The 16,775-nt window shown below is 44.8% G+C and overlaps 1 protein-coding gene across 1 annotated transcript in view; it reads right to left on the bottom strand.

Annotated features, from left to right (window-relative positions):
• Positions 1–6,432: 6,432 nt before the first annotated feature.
• Positions 6,433–16,775, bottom strand: part of SERPINB9 (serpin family B member 9) — a 14,827-nt gene continuing 4,484 nt past the window's right edge. The window contains exons 3-7 of the mRNA XM_017497490.2: positions 13,317–13,454; positions 12,709–12,826; positions 11,700–11,842; positions 10,105–10,260; positions 6,433–8,879 (exon numbers count right to left, since the gene is read on the bottom strand). Coding sequence (XP_017352979.1) covers positions 8,475–8,879; positions 10,105–10,260; positions 11,700–11,842; positions 12,709–12,826; positions 13,317–13,454 — 960 coding nt within the window. The 3' untranslated portion in view covers positions 6,433–8,474. The remainder of the gene's footprint in view (positions 8,880–10,104; positions 10,261–11,699; positions 11,843–12,708; positions 12,827–13,316; positions 13,455–16,775) is intronic.

Genomic DNA, 16,775 nt, shown 5'->3' with positions numbered 1-16,775 from the left:
GATTTTTAATTGACTCATAGTTTTGCGTGACTGGGGAAGTCTCCAGAAACTTACAATAATGGTGAAAGGGGAAGCAAACACATTGAAGAAGTTCACAAGGCAGCAGAAGACAGAATGAGAGAAACGCAGAGCAAAAACGGGAAAAGCCCCTGACAAAACCATTACATCTCATGAGAACTTACTCACTATCATGAGAACAGCATGGGGGAACCACCTCATGATTCAATCACCTCCCACAAGGTCCCTCCCCTAATATGTGGGGATTATAGTTTGGATTACAATTCAAGATGAGATTTGGGTGGGGACACAGACCCAGACCTTATCACCTACCATGTGCTGGAGAGGAAAGGGAGGAAATCCGGGCATTTCTGGCAAACAGCTCTAATGGCTACAAACAATTCCTCCTCATGCAGTGGAGGTCTCCTGGCTTGGGCCATTTGGGCAGCCATGTTTCCCTCCATTCCCAGGAAGAGCACGGCCAGAGCAGAGGAGACACTTGGGGCAGACAAAAGCACATTGCATCAAGGGTTTTCTCCGCATAGTTCCTTTAAAAGATGATGGCTGGAGCCTTTTGCTTCAGAGAGGTGGAGGGTCTGGAACCAGAACACAGGGAGAAGTTGTTTGGCAGTTCTCTATCCTCGAGGAGGACAAGGACAAGCAGTTTCTCGGATGGAGCAGCAGAATGTGGGAGGGGTTGGGGGAGGAGGAGTAGCTCTTGGCTGTTGTACAGCCCAGGGAATTCGGGGGAGGAAGGGGTACTAAGAAGCAGATCCTCTCTTCTTCACTCACAGGCAGGGCAGAGTGACCAGCAGACAAAGCTGGTAGCTGGGAGTCAGGAAGCTATGCTTGCCAAGGGGGACAGCAATGCAACTGGCAGCTTCCGGAGGCTATCTGACATCAGGGAGGAGGAGTAAGGCCAGTTAGAGCCAAAATCACTGCTCCTTTTTCTCCCCACTCACTTGCAGCTACACTTCTCCTCCGCCCTGCCCTGCCCAGCACTCAGGACCTTCCCTTATTCTGCCTCTGCTATCCAAAGACGCCTCATCACATGCTCCAGAACCATCACCTCTGCCCAAACACCTGCATTAACTAATTCATTACTACTTTTGTCTCCCTTCTACTTTTCTTCACCACCTTCCCATAAAATTTCATTCTCCACTCTCTGTAGCATTAATTGTGCATTAGGAAGACAGCAATCTGATTAAACTTATTTAAAGTAATAACAACCTAGGCCGGGCGCTGTGGCTCACCCCTGTAATCCCAACACTTGGAAGGCCAAGGTGGGTGGTTCACTTGAGCTCAGGAGTCTGTCTCCACCAAAAACACAAAAAAGTAGCCGGGTGTGGCGGGACATGCCTGAAGTGCCAGCTACTGAGGGGGCTGAGATGGGACGATCACCTGAGCCTGGAAGGCAGTAGTGAGCCAAGAATGTGCCACTGCACTCCACCCAGGGTGACAGACGAAGACCCTGTCTCAATTTTAAAAAATTAAAAGAAAAGAAAAAATAGTTGAAAAATAATAATAACAAACTAACATTTATGTTGAGCTCTTACTGTGGTCCATGTGCTGTTGGCCGAGTACAGAATGTCCGACCCTAATTCTAAATACAGCCCCTTTGGAGTATCCTCCCAGTTGAGGAAATCTGGTGTGGGGAGCCACAGTCATTTATCTACGAAGGTTTAATTGGTAAGTGGCAGAATGAGGGCCAAACACAAGCCCTCTGGCTACACAACTCACACACCCAACTACTGTGCCACCTCAGCCATGCTGTGCCACCTCAGCCATGCTGTGCCACCTCAGCCATGCTGACATTAGGTATATGACAGCTATCATCAAAACACTCCCAGCAGATCTGGAATTCCAGGCCACTGGCTGGGGGGTGGAGCGGGAGGACATTCTAGAGCAGAGGTTTGCTCAGTCCCTGGCAGAGCATTCTCAGACCAGGGTCTCTGGCAAACCCCACCAGGCCTCCTTCCATGCCCAGGCCCTACCTCTCTTTACCCTAGGTAAGCCCAGAATTTCTCACCACCCTTGTCTGTCCAGGGTCTGTGTTCCTCCCAGCCCTGGCCTCCATCCTGGTCCTCCTGGATGGCTTTGAAGAGCTGATGCCTGGCTGAGGGCTCCACTTCCCCAAGCTTTGACGAGAAAGACACACAGGGCTCTTCCCTGTGGATCCAACCCTGGGCTGTCATCTTCAGCTTGTGTCCTGGAAGGCTCCACCAACTCTGGATAGGGTGCCTCCTATGAGGTGGGAAAGTGTCACAGAAGGGAGCCCCAGAGTAAAATCATCCTGGGCACTGACCAGTTAGAAATGTTGCTGATAACACAGCCAGTGAGGCCGTACTGGTGCAAACTTGTGAAAGGCTGGCCCATCAGTCAGTCTTCCCCCTAGATGCCATGTCTTCAATAGCAGTCACTGCTCATGTCAGGGCATCACATGAGACTCTCATGGCCTTCCCACCCCAACCCTCCCAGCTTCTACTCTGGGGTTCTCTCTGGCGACTGGGCTCAAAAAATAGGAATCGAGCCATGCCCCTAAGACAATGGACACCCGCTGGTTCACCTGTATTTACGCACCCAGTTACACATCCCGTTACACACTCTCTATCTTTATTTTCTAATCCCAGGCATACACCGTGTTCCTAGACCCATTGGTCTTTTCTTGCCCTCCCACAAAGGCAAAATGAACTTAGGGTCTCAGGGATCCCTGGGGAGAAATGCAGCAGAGGTGACCTAAACCCAAAGCAATCGCCGGCGTCCCTCTCTCTCTCCTATGCATTCCAACTAAAGGTTCTGCTCTTCCACGGGTCAGGGCAGGCCCGAGGCCGGTGCGCTAGACCGGATAGGGGGCTTCGGGACAGGAGGCTTCGGAGGAGGCAGGCTGGAGGCAGCGGGGCAGCCCCAGGGCAGTAGCTCATGTCCCGCGTCCTCGGGCCCTCCTCCAACTTCCCTTCCCCCCAAGAATGGACGCTGCAGCCAGCTCTGGCGCAGTTCTGCCCACCACAGCGCAGGACCCTAGGGGAGCTCCTCCCCGCTGCCAAGCTGCTTGCCCTCCCCCGTTCTGCCGCCTGGAGGTCCAGGAAGAAGTCACACCCAGGCCAGGAGCAATGGCTCACGCCTATAATCCCAGCAGTTTGCGAGGCCAAGGCGGGCGAATCACCTGAGGTCAGGAGTTCGAGACCAACCTGGCCAAACATGGCGAAACCCCGTCTCCACTAAAAATACAAAAATTAGCTGGGCAGTGCCGCGTGCCTGTAGTCCCAGCTACTCCGGAGGCTGAGGCAGGAGAATCGCTTGAACCCGGGAGGCAGAAGTTGCAGTGAGCCGAGATCGCGCCATTGCACTGCAGCGTGGGCAACAAGAGCATCTCAAAAAAGAAAAAGAAAAAAACGAAAAAGAAGTCACCGCCGACCAAACCTGGCTGAACTCTTGCCCCAGGACCCATCCCTCCTAGGAGACCTCCAGCTTCAGAGATCCCAGCTACCCGCGCACTCCCCCAGCCCACTTCCACGGAAGCCTGCGAGCAGTTGGGACGCATTCGTGCTTAAAGGACACAGAGGAAATGCCTGCAGCGTTGGGTTTCCCCAGCGGAGCAGCGCGGCAGGGGTGGGCAGGGGACTGTGGGTGGCGGGCGCTGCAGGGGACTCCCCACCCCCCGCACACTCGCTCTGAGCCCTGACACCGGTGCCGGCCTAGGCTGCAGGTGGGGAGGACTCCAGGTGGCTTGGTGGAAAAACCTGGTCTCTCGCCCATGCCCGCCATGGACGCAGGCACCGCAACAGCTCTCTTGGGAAAAAAATGTCTTTGCCAGCACTCTCTCAAAATCTCCTCTCTGAATCGCTCATCTGAGGAGTCCAGAGGATCTGGCCCATTCTTTTCCAATTTGCACAAGGGCTGAGAGGTCAGCTGCATCCTCCCTGTGAAAGACACCGCCCGTTTTCCTTCCCGCAGCCCTGGCCAGAGCCCTCTCTCCGGCTTCCTGGCCATGGCCTGGCGAAGGCCAAAGCTGGACCGTAAACCTCGAGTGACCTTCAGAGGCCAGGTGCCCACAGCGTCCTACTGGACACACTGCTGACCAATGAACTTGGTTCTGCTCCAGCAATAGCACCAGAGTTCAATGTTTTATTGACACAGCCACCGGAAGCTCCCTTTTCCCAGCCTTTACAAGGCTCAAAGCTCCGCGTCTCAGCACACCTCTCAATGAACTGCTGACTGTGCCCTGGACTGGCAGCTCGATGGCCTTGACTTTGTCCTTTCTGTTATGATGCCACATCCCTTGTGTGGGTGTTTGGGGCAAAACCAAGACAGAGAAACTCTCACTCTAACGACCCGTTTCGAGGATTTCAGGATCATGGCAAACGGGAAGCAGAACTAGATTGACTGCAGCTCTGTACAAAGCAGCACGTGGAGGCTTGCATTGTCAATTTTAGCTCCACATCCACTGTAAGAACAAACAAGCAATGCTGAGAGGACCCACAGACCCTCTGCAGGAAGCAGACTGTTCCTGCAGGACCCAGGAGACACCCTAAAATTCTGTGAGTGCCCTAAGTTTTTTTTTTTTTTTTTTTTCAATATTGCAAGTACATTTATTTAAAAAGTGTAAAATGGGAAGACTGTGCACTGGTCTGAATAAAGTGGCGAAGTTGAGCCTCCTGACCCGGCCAGCTAAGCCGCACCCCTGCACCCCCCACACACCTGCACCCACCACCACCTCCACCTGCGCGTTCCCCACCGGAGCCAGCGTCCAAGTCTGGGGGCGGGGTGGTTCCAGGACCTGCCTCTGTGGGGCTCCCATCCAAACAGCACATGGTGGAATAAAATAAGTGGGAAAGGGAGACACTCCTCTCCTGAACGCATACCCCCACGGGAGAAGCTGAAGGTCTGTTTGCAGATGTTTCTGACTTTACCTGGAGCAGAGTGAAGTTAGACAGCCGAGCGCAACACAGAGGTAGAGGAAGCAGCAGAAAGGCCCTGGGAGCCCACTGGGTCCCCAAGCAGCCATTCCTGCCTGGCACCACAGGGATCCATTGGGAGGGTGGCCAGAGGAGCAGGGGGTAAAACTCCACAGGAAGAAGGAAATCTCTAGCCGAACTTTGTAACAATTTGAACCCCATTAAAAGCCTCCTGGCCAGAACTTGGGAAAAGGGCTCAATCTGGCTTGCAGACTTCACAGACAGAGCTAAAGCCCTTTACTTTCCCAGCGGGGAGGTGGAAAGCCTGCAGCAAGTTTTCAAACCCATCTCACCCTTCACTTGGAAACAGACTCAGCGCTATTGCCAGAGGCATGGTGGGAGTGAGTCTGGCCCTTTGGTTTGCCTGGGAACTGGGTGAGGCCTGTGACTGCTGGCTTTCCCCCTTTTCCCTGACCCCTGCATGACTCAACAGAGGGAGCCATAATCCTCCTAGGTACATAACTCCAGTGACCTGGGAATCTCACCCGCATCCCCACTGCAGCCTCAGCAACGTGCCCAAGGAGAGTCTGAGTTCAGACATGCCTAGCCCCACCCCAACCTGATGGTCCGTCCCTATCCACCCTAGTAGTGAAAGACAAAGGGCATATAATCTTGGAAGCTCTAGGGCCCCACCCACTGCCAGTCCCTCTCCACACTACTGCAACTGATGCTTTTTGGAAAGCATTACCTCCTGGTAGGAGGCCAACCAGCACAAAAATAGAGCATTAAACCACCAAAGCTAAGGACCCTCATGGAGTCCATTGCACCCTCCACCACCTCCACCAGAACAGGTGCTGGTATCCACAGCTGAGAGAACCATAGATGGTTCACATCACAGGAATCTGTACAGACAACTCCCAGTACCCAGAGCCAGTTAGACTCGCTGGATGGCTAGACCCAGAAACTCAAAAAAGGGTTTTAATAAAATAGTATAGAAAGAGCTTGAATAAATGGAGACTCTTCTCATTTTCCTTAATGAGATGACTAAACATTGTAAAAACATCAATTTACATCAGAAATTTGTATGCTAATGTCATGCTAATCCTTCCCCCACCAAAATCTCAAAGTTAAAAAAATTACTTTGGGTATTAAAAAGTTATTCTATTCTAACATTGACCTAGAAGAATAAAGATGGAAAATCAGAAATGAACAGTAGGGAAAAAAGATTTACAAATATTATCCAGAAATTGGCTATTAATAAATAAATACAATGATGTTTTCCCCCTGCATGTCAATAATACATAATCAAATTCCATGTGGATTAGTTAAATCATTATAAAAATAAAAGTTTAGAATAAAAAGTAGCTATTTTATTTAACTAGTTCATCAATGGAAAAGTACTTCTAAGAATGGAAGTGGTGTCAGAAATCACAAAGGGAAAATCTAGATTTGATTACAGAGGAAAACAAAACCCTGTTTATTAATGAAACATCATAACAAAGTTTAAAAGGCCATAAAAGAATGAGAGAAAATTGCTCACTCCTGTTCATAGAGTTTATTGGGCCTTCCACAGAACTGAGATGTGAAAAGCCAACTGCCTTCCTATATTTGATTATGGAAATCCCCAGGGAACTAGAGTCCCATCTTGTTTGTACTTTAGTTTCTAGTTCATAACATAGGAAATGCAAATAAAAAACACAATGAGATACCACTTCATACCCACTAAGATGGCCATAACTTAACATTGCTGGTGGGAATGCAGAATGGTTCAACCACTGTAGAAAACAGTTTGTCTGTTCCTCAAAAAAGCTAAACATAGAATTACCGTACGACCCAACAGTTCCAATCCTAGCTATATACCCAAAAGGATGCAAAATAGATATTCAAACAAATATAGGTACACAAACATCTATAGCAACACTATTCACAATAGCTAAAAGGCAGAAACAACCCGATGTCCGTCAATGAATGTGTGGATAAATTGTGCTATAACACTTAATACAATATTATTTACCCATAAAAATGAAATTTTGATACATGCTACTATGTAAATGAATCTCAAAAACTTACACTAAGTGAAAAAGGCCAGACACAAAAGGTTTCATACGATTCAGTTTATATGAAATATCAAGAATACATAACTCCATAGAGACAGAAAGCTGATTGGTGGTTGCTGGGGGCTGAAGGGAGGAGGGGATGGAGGGTATCTGCTAATGGGATGGGGTTTCCTTTCAGAGCAGAACATTTTTTCTGGAACTTAAACAAAGGCGGTGGTTATACAACATTGTTAACAATACCAAGTGGCAGTGAACTTCCCACTTTAAATAGTTAATTTTACGTTATGTGAATTTCACCTCAATACAAAAATTCTTTAAAAAAAAAAAGCCAGTAATATCCAACCATTAAAAAAATAAGTTTCACAGCTCATATGTAATCAACTTACTTATTACTGCACTATATACAATGGTTATACAACATTGTTAACAATACTAAGCGGCAGTGAACTTCTCACTTTAAAATAGTTAATTTTATGTTATGTGAATTTCACCTCAATACAAAAATTCTTTAAAAAAAAATAAAGCCAGTAATATCCAACCATTAAAAAAATAAGTTTCAGAACTCGTATATAATCAACTTATGTATTACTGCGCCCAGCTATGTAAGATAGAGTTCCAACCCTTGGTGAACTTCAGGTCTTGTTGGAGGACTATCTAAGGATACAGAGATTAATAAAATAAAGAACTACCACAAAGGAGCTGCCCTTCAAGTGCACAGAGTTCACATATGCAAATCTGGTTGTGGAGAAAGGAAACATTTCTGAAATAAGACATTTGAAATGAGCTTTAGGGGTTGACTGGAATTTTTACTGTTAGAGGTAGAGAAACACAATATCATAAAGAAGCGTGTGATCCCTACTAGAGGATTACCTGGTAAGTTGAAAGACATCATTAAACAGTCCAACCTGGTTGTTGTCAAAGCTATATAAATTGGGCACAGAATTGAAGACCAAGTGTCAACAGAGAATGGCTCTGTCCCCTTTGCATCCCCAGTGCCAAATGCAGTCCTCAAGTACATGTTTGATGATTGGTAAATGTCAAAAATAAAATAAACATAAAATATAAATGTGCATTTTTAAAACTTTTAAAAAGGCTAAGCACCAGAAAAATCTATAAAATAGCAATATCTAGCAGCATTTATTACCACGGAGGCAGCGTGTTAAGGTCACGTATTTGAGGTATCAGGAAAGCACAGGGTAGCCAGGGTGAACTGCATGTGGAATTCTAGAAAACTGTGTACGCCATCCTAGGGGATTTGGACCGCAATTTTAATGCAGCAGGGAATCAGTATGGTCGATTTTCCCAAGATTCTGATTAAGTGTAGCATAAATGAGTGGTCAGTATAGAAGTACGGAGTGTGCAGCATCATGAACTCATCCTGGCAAATCATGAGGGCAGACACGTAAGGAATCTGCCCTCATCTTTGCCCTTGGCTTTCTAGGCCCATCCTCTTGGAGCTGTAGGGGAGGGGGGATCTGGGGACACAGCAAGAGGGAAATGGCTGAGTGCACAGTAAATGTACCCTTTATGGAGATGAGAACCTGCCGCAGAACAGAAGGTTGTTGGCTCTGTTGTGCCTGATGAAGAAAAGGAAAGGGTGGTCAGCACAGAACCGCGGGCCAGATTCCATGCAGCACTCTGCCACCACCACGACCGAGGCCGCCGCCGCCTCCGTGCCTTCTTCATTCACCTCCACGAAAGTCTTGTGCACAAACTTGGACAGACACAGGTCTCTCTCGGCTGACATTGCCGACAAGTCAGCCTTGCTCTGTTGGAAAGCATCAACCATTCCCAAACGTGGAAGCACAGATTCCATGTCATAATCCTCCTGCAGTTTAAATTTTGGAAGGAGAACTTCAACCTCAGTGCTCTTCATACAGTCTGGCTTGGTCCAGGCTGTGAGTTTCTCAAAAGTGAGATTTTTTTCCACCTGAAAGACCAGAATGAGACTTTAAGATTTCGACTTCAGGCACTCACAGTCCCCTTCCTCCTTCTGCACGTGGGTATTGTTTATTTGCATAGGACCAGCGGCCCCTTGATCTGCCAGAAGCTTGTCTGCGCTCCTACTTGTCCTGTGTCTCATGCGCCATCCCACGTACCTCTTCCATGACAAGGGGGAGAGACACCAAGCAGCCAGAGGCAGGAAGGCTGTGGCTGTCCTTTCCTTACCCAACAACTCCCAAGACTAATTGTACTGTGACAAGCATCAATGCCCAGGCGACTATGATTTTTTTTTCCAACCTATGCTTATTTTTAAAAACAGCAAACCATTGCTAGTAAAGGAAAGGATGGGAAATGAAAGGGCTCTCAGTGAGAGCCACCCCAGGAGGGGTATCTGCCCCAGGTGACATTCTGCATAGTTTCTGGAGCAGAGAGGTTACGGTCAGGGAGGTGGGCAGAGGGAGAGCCAATGGCTGCCTCACACACAGGCCTCTTAAGTCATGGGGTTCCACTGCCTGCCATTTGCCATGGTTGACTCTATCACCCCAGGGATCCACACTGAAGGGACACCAGGTGCCTGGATGTGCCATCAGAGGCTGTCTCTGGGCCAACCCTCTGAGCAATGGACTTTACACCTCCCTGGATGCCACGATCCCCCTGCTCCCAGCCTTGTTAGGTGAAAGACTTCTTCATTCTCTATTTCAGATTCTAGCCTTTAAAAGCATGATGCTAAGAACAATAATTATAATAAAGGATCTCATTTGTATAGCGTTTACTATTTGCCAGGCAATGCGGTAAGCTTGCCACCTGAATTACCCACATTTTATCCTCATCATAAGCCTACCAGGCATTAACTATAAGCAGTGCTTTTACAGAGTTAAAAGTCTGGTGTCATTCACCAAACTAGCGGGATTTTTAGAAGCTTCCCCCTACCTGGTTTATTTTAAAAGGCATTTTAACCGCCCCCCCCCACCCCTTCTAGCGATGAAAAAGCAGAGGACTGGGATGTGTCATTTGGCAGATCACGAGGACAATGCTAGGGAAAGTCAGCCTTGACCAAAAATTTGATCCCAAAGCCAAGTGCCTGCGCAGTGCGCTCAGCAGGCTGCGTCTGCCGCATCGCCAACCCGGAAGGTAAATACAAGAGGTGAAAGTGGCGCTGGAGTTCTGCCCGCAAAGGTGTCCCGGGGTTCTTCCTGCAGCCCGGGTCTCACCGTGCTGAGCTCCACGCCGTCGTCAGGTAGCAAGACCAGCAGGCTCAGCTCCTCGCCAGCATAGGGCAGCTCCAGCAGCTGCGCGCCCACCTCGCCCACGTGGGCGAGCATAAAGGAGGCCTCCTGATACATCATCTGCACTGGCCTTTGCTCCTCCTGGGGGAAGGATTATTGAAAGAAGCAATTAACCGTTTCAAAAGAGCTGCAGTTGCCTCCAGGAGTGTTTTCAGCACCTGTATTCATGCCCCAGTTAACACTAAAAAAAAACAAAGTCAACCATTTCCTTATCATCATTGCAAGCAGACACAGTACTACCTTGGGAAAGGTTTTGTTCTGTAAAATAAAATGTGATACTCTCCATTTACCCCCGGGGAAAGTCAGATTTTTCTCATTTAAATTAGGCTCAGCAAATACACCTAAGAAAACAATATAATCAAATGAAATTAAATACAGCTATTTGTATTTAATTAGAAAAAAGTATATTGTTTTTCATATTTATGCAACCCAACATATAAGAAAAAATGTCATAAAGTGGAGTGAAACTTACAGTTTCACAGCAGTATGACAGGGAGTATAAATCAGTATACTCTTTCAGAAAGAGTAACAACCTACGTATATGGTAATGCATTTTAACAAAATCTTTTCAATTCTGATACTCTAAGGAAATTTTTTTTTTAATACCGTGGAGGCATATGCACACAGAAGTTGAGCAAAGTATTACAGTTATTAAATTTACTTTAAAAAATTGATACAGTTCATCTATTATAAAAATTAAAATAGTTCTAAAACCAAGGTTAGAAGAATTCTCCTCCTCCCACCCTTTGCAACTAGACAACTAATTTTTTTTAAGTGATTTAAAGTACAACTTACAAAAACCGCAGGAAGGCTCCCTACTTTCGTTTTCTAATTGCATTACAGTGGTATATGTTTAGGGGCTGGAGGATTTGGCAAATTATTCTAACGCCTGCCTTAATTTTTACTTCGATGTCAAAACTAAGGTCTTTGTCACAAAGTTTTAATATTGGAAAGCTGTAAATACTGAATTAATAATAATTAGTTAACAATTCAAATAAAACTTATTTTAATTTTTAAAATAACTAATCAAAGACATGTTTTCACATTCTCTCCCTCCATCCTGCCCTATCTCCTCACTCCCCATACATCACACTAGCTTAACATTAACACCTCTTTTTTTTTCTTCTTCTTTCTTAGCTTCTTACTTCTGGGCTGGGGCACTTTCAGGCTGCTTGGTGCCAGGGGGCTGCCCTCTTTTTCTGCTTTCTAACCAAGTAAATTGGGCTTAAAGGAAGATCTTTAGTTTCCAAAACTAGGTGGCTGCAATGGTTTATGGGAAATTATCAAAGGCCATAAAAGCAGTGATGAAACACTACATGTATGTTAAATCTATCTATCTATATGCAGCAAATATCTTTTACTCCTTCCATTTTTTCTAGTGAGTTAAGAAATTCATTCAGAAATATTTTAAGTTTCAAATTTTCTGGCTTATGCTTATGTTACTTACACTTTTACAAAGTTAAATCTTTCCATTCAACTTCTTCAAAAAACTAGGGAGATTTTGAAAAGCCTCTCCCTACCTGGTTTATTTTAAAAGGCATTTCCCTTGTGTATGTTTCCTCAAACCGTTCATTCCACTTTCCTTTGAAGTAGATGGCGTTGACAAGAACCAGCCTGGTCTCTGCATCAATTGAGTTAACCGGCAACAACTCCTCAATTTTACCTTTCAAGAAAAGCAGAGACCTACGTTCAGTTGCTTTTTGTAAGAACCTGATGTATTCAGTTCTAATAATACATCAACTAATAATCCTGAATTATTAGTTGAGAACCAAACTTCTGTTTTCAAATTTGCCGAGTTTGGGTTGTTACGTACAGAAATGACAACAGCACCTGTGAGTGGTATTCATGATTACTGACACCTTGAGAGCACCCACCAAGTTGAAGATAGTGAAAGACTTGTTAAGTCACTTGAGGACAACAGGTCGGCAGAAAGTAGGAAGATTACACCAGGTTGGAGAACAAGACCAGCAAGAAATGTGATAGGCTGCAGGGGTGTTTGTCTCACGTGGTTAAAAGGAGTGTTTGATCCAACCCTTTGTGGTCACACACCTGATCTAACACCGCACCCGGCTAATTTGTGTATTTTTTGTAGAGATGGGGTTTTATCATGTTGGCCAGGCTGGTCTCGAACTCCTGACCTCAAGTGATATGCTCACCTCGGCCTCCTTAAGTGTCGGGATTACAGGAGAGAGCCACCATGCCCAGCCCTCTTTTGACATTTGTATCAGCTACTCTCGTCCTGGGAGAAGAGATGAAAGTAAATCTCTGTTGCTGAAAACCTGAGTGTCTGATCAGAACCTTTGTGAGTCCACTAAGGTTCAGTATGCCAGGAGGCCCTGCCAGTCAACATTACTCTGACCATCTGAAACACCCATGAAATTACAGGGGCTGGAGTAGAGAGGTGGAGGTGGGTGAGGAGAGAGAGAAGGAGGGATAGGAGGGAGAGGAGGAGGAGGGAGGACAGAGGAGGAGAGAAGAGGCAGAAGGAGGAAGGGTTGGGAGGAGGGTGGAATAACTTGTCATTCTGACCTTCAGTCTTTTCTGAGACCCAAGTGTTGATGTGTTTCCTGGACTCTTCTGCAGCTTTGATAAAAGAAAGCTGCTTCAGCTCAGCATGGTAGAATTTAACACAGGATTCCTTAAATGTCTTTGGAGAGAAAAAGTTCAGTGAGGCTGCATTGCTAAATACAAATGTCAGCAAACTTCCAAAAATTCTAAATATTTTATCTTTTTTTAATAAAAAGAATATACATAACTCTTTTAAAGCAATCAAATTAAGATACGTTAAAATATTAGAATTTGTAAATAGGTATGTATTGAACCCTGAATAACCAGAAATGAACTTGAGAAGAGTCAACTTTTTAATAATGCAAGGTATAATTATAGAATTATGGTATTAAAAAAAAAAAAAAGAAGTTTAGACTGGGCGTGGTGGCTCACAGCAGGGGGATCACTTGAGACCAGGAGTTCGAGACCAGCCTGGGCAACATAATGAGACCCCAACTTAGAAAAAAATAGTAAAATTAAAAAAAAATTGGTTAACGTAATTTTCTCAATTTCTCTAGAGCCTTTCTCTCGGACTCTATATCACCAGGTATGTTGAATACAACTTTTATTGTTCTATTGATTCAACTTACTGAGAGGAATTCACAAGTTTTCTCTCCAAAGAGCCTGTTGGCCATTCTCAGCAGGTACTGTGTGCCAGGCTTGTTTACTTCAGTGAGAAGTGACTGGAAGCCCTGATGAATGTCTTCCTCTGTATTTAAAGAAAGTGCCTGTTGTGAAAAACAATTTTAAAAATTATCAGTTTAGCTCTGGCTGCTGGCGAGAGGAAAGAGGGAATAGAAAACAGGCAAGTAGGCTGGGCGTGGTGGCTCACGCCTGTAATCCAAGCACTTTGGAGAACGAGGCGGGTGGATCTCCTGAGGTTGGGAGTTCAAGACCAGCCTGACCAACATGGGGAAACCCTGTCCATAAAAAACAGGCAAGTAAAAGATGTAGCTCTCCTGCCTGAATGGACCTCGCTGATTTAACGATGAGTAACAGAAAAAATGGCAAGGTGAGAAAAGTTCAGAAAAGAGGTTGTGATAAAATCTTGTATCCAAAGAAAAACAAATGCACCCTAAGTGGTGGGAAAATTATCTCTAAAATTTATAGTAAAAAAAAAAAATGAAGTTAAAAAGTTAAAAGCAGAAAAAATGCAAGGAAAAATAGGCAGAAATACAATCATCAGAATCCTCAAAAGGAAATAAAGATATTAAATGAGCAAGGTGATGAGACTATACGTGTGTGTATTACGTAAATAATTCAAAAAATATAACGCATATTGGGCCGTAAGAAAAGTCTCAAAGTCTCAATACATTCTGAAATATAGAAATTATATAGGTTAGGCCGGGCGCAGTGGCTCACGCCTATAATCCCAGCACTTTGGGAGGCCGAGGCGGGTGGATCACGAGGTCAAGAGCTCGAGACCATCCTGGTCAACATGGTGAAACCCCGTCTCTACTAAAAATACAAAAAATTAGCTGGGCATGGTGGTGCGTGCCTGTAATTCCAGCTACTCGGGAGGCTGAGGCAGGAGAATTGCCTGAACCCAGGAGGCGGAGGTTGCGGTGAGCCGAGATCGCGCCATTGCACTCCAGTCTGGGTAACAAGAGCGAAACTCCGTCTCAAAAAAAAAAAAACAAAACAAAACAAAAAAAAAGAAATTATATAGGTTATATTCTCTAACCTCGATGTAGTAACAAGAAATCAATAACATTATAAATAAAATACCAGTAACATGAAAATGGCCCTATAAAATGTTACTAAAAACACTTTCCTAAATAAATAACTCTTCAAAGTAACCATTAAAATCCTCTTCTAGGCCAGGCACGGTGGCTTATGCCTGTAATCCCAGCACTTTGGGAGGCCAAGGCAGGAGGATTGCTTGAATCCAGGAGTTTGAAACTAGTCTGGGCAACATTGCAAGATCCCATCTCCAATTAGTGGGGCACAACGGTGTGTTCCTGTGGTCCCAGCTACTTGGAAGGCTGAGGTGGGAGGATTGCTGGAGCCCAGGACTTTGAGGCTGCAGCGAGCTATGATCAAGCTGCTGCACTCCAGTCTTAAGCCAGACCATGTCTCACAAAGGAAAAAAAAAAAAAAAAAAGGCCTCTTCTAAACAAATATTTAAAATATTCTCCTAGGTCAGGCGTGGCGGCTCACACCTGTAATCCCAGCACTTTCGGAGGCTAAAGTGGGCAGATCAACTTGAGATCAGGAGTTCAAGATCATCCTAGCCAACATGGTGAAACCCTATTTCTACTAAAAATATGAAAATTAGCCTGGTGTGGTGATGCTTGCCTGTAACCCCAGCTACCCGGGAGGCTGAGGCAGGAAAATCACTTGAACCTGGGAGGCAGAGATTGCAGTAAGCTGAGATCACACTACTGCACTCCAGCCTGGGCGACAGAGCAAGACTCCTCAAAAAACAAAGAAACAAACAAAAAATATTCTTCTAAATAAGTATATGACACATGATTTAGAAAATAATCAAAATATGGGTGATATATATTAGACCAAAGAGTTTGGCCAAAGATAAATTAAAACACAGCATTGTTTTTAATATTACCAAGAAAATAATGAAATGCTAAAACTTTAAATCATTATGCTAGAAAAAATACAGAAAAACTCCTAAGGAATTTTGGGACAAACAAAAAATGGTCAATGAATCCAAGAGCTGGTTCTTTAAAAGCAAACACACGTACTCACATACAAAACAGACAACCGCGCAGCACATATAAGAAAAATAAGAAAAAGTGCCCCAAAGGAAGGTTATATGTAAAAAAGAGGTTACAGCAATGTCTACAAAAGGAATGTTAAAACAATAAAAACTATGTCTAATTATTTTCAGTGAAGTATCGATTTGTTACCAAATGCCAGTCAAAAATATGAATATTAGCGAGTCATGGTGGCATGTGCCTGTAATCCCAGCTCCTCGGGAGGCTGAGGCAGGAGAATCACTTGAACTCAGGAGGCGAAGCGTGCAGTGAGCTGAGATAGCGCCACTGCACTCCAGCTGGGATGACAGAGTGAGACTCGGTCTCAAAAAAACAAAAAAGGAATCTATTATCACTGACAATGAATAAACCGAGAGAGAGAGAGAAGTACTTCTAAAAAGGCTTAGATGATCTTTTGAGGGATTTTTTCTAATATTCAAACAATTTCTATTTCCCGTGTAATACACACTGTTCCAGAACAGAGAAAAAAAGAGGAAGCTACTAAATTTAATTTAGACAGCTCGTAGACTGTTGATAAGAAACCCTGTCAAAAATAGAACAAAACCAAAAGCTAAGACCAATTTCACCTACAGCTGGGATACCGCTATGACTAGCCATAGCCAACACATGCTGAGCACTTGCTTTACACAGACTCTCATTGACTCCTCAATTAACTGAAAGAACATTTATAAGAGTAAAGATACTGTATAATCACCAAAGTACAACATGTAAAGTGAAAATGGGGAAATAAGACTGGAGGAAGATGCCTTACGTTATCAAGGGTGGTTGTCTCCATGTGACGATTTCATAGGGACTTTTTTTTCCTCCCTTCTACTTTCCTTTTTTAAAGATTTTTATAGTGGATTTTTACCACTTATATAATGAAGAAAAAAATAAAAAATTATTTAAAACATTTCTGATGCCATTAACGCTTCCCTTCATATTACAGGCAGCAACGTGTACTCAGCATGTTTGGGGGCTCAGGAGTATCCAGCTGCGCACTGGAGCCATGGAGAGCTCCCGACGTCACACCGCAGAAGCTAACCAGGCAATTTTGGTGCTCTCAAAAAAAGCTTTCAATAAGGGTTTATCAGTGAGCCTAAAACATAGAAAAAGATCATAAAAATGTAAGCATAAGCAACTTCAGAATCAAAATGAAGTCACTAATGTTAAAAAACAAAACAAAACAAAACAAAAACTTGCAGGGCCCAGTGGCTCATGCCTGTAATCCCAGCACTTTGGGAGCCCAAAGTGGGTAGATCACAAGATCAGGAGTTCAAGACCAGCCTGGCCAGCAGGGTGAAACCCCATCTCTACTAAAAATACAAAAAAAAA

The sequence above is a fragment of the Cebus imitator genome, unplaced genomic scaffold (genome assembly GCF_001604975.1).
Source record: "Cebus imitator isolate Cc_AM_T3 unplaced genomic scaffold, Cebus_imitator-1.0 Scaffold231, whole genome shotgun sequence".
Lineage (NCBI taxonomy): Eukaryota > Metazoa > Chordata > Mammalia > Primates > Cebidae > Cebus > Cebus imitator.
The sequence above is the reverse complement of the archived record's forward strand: the minus strand, read 5'-3'. Positions and strand labels throughout refer to the sequence as shown.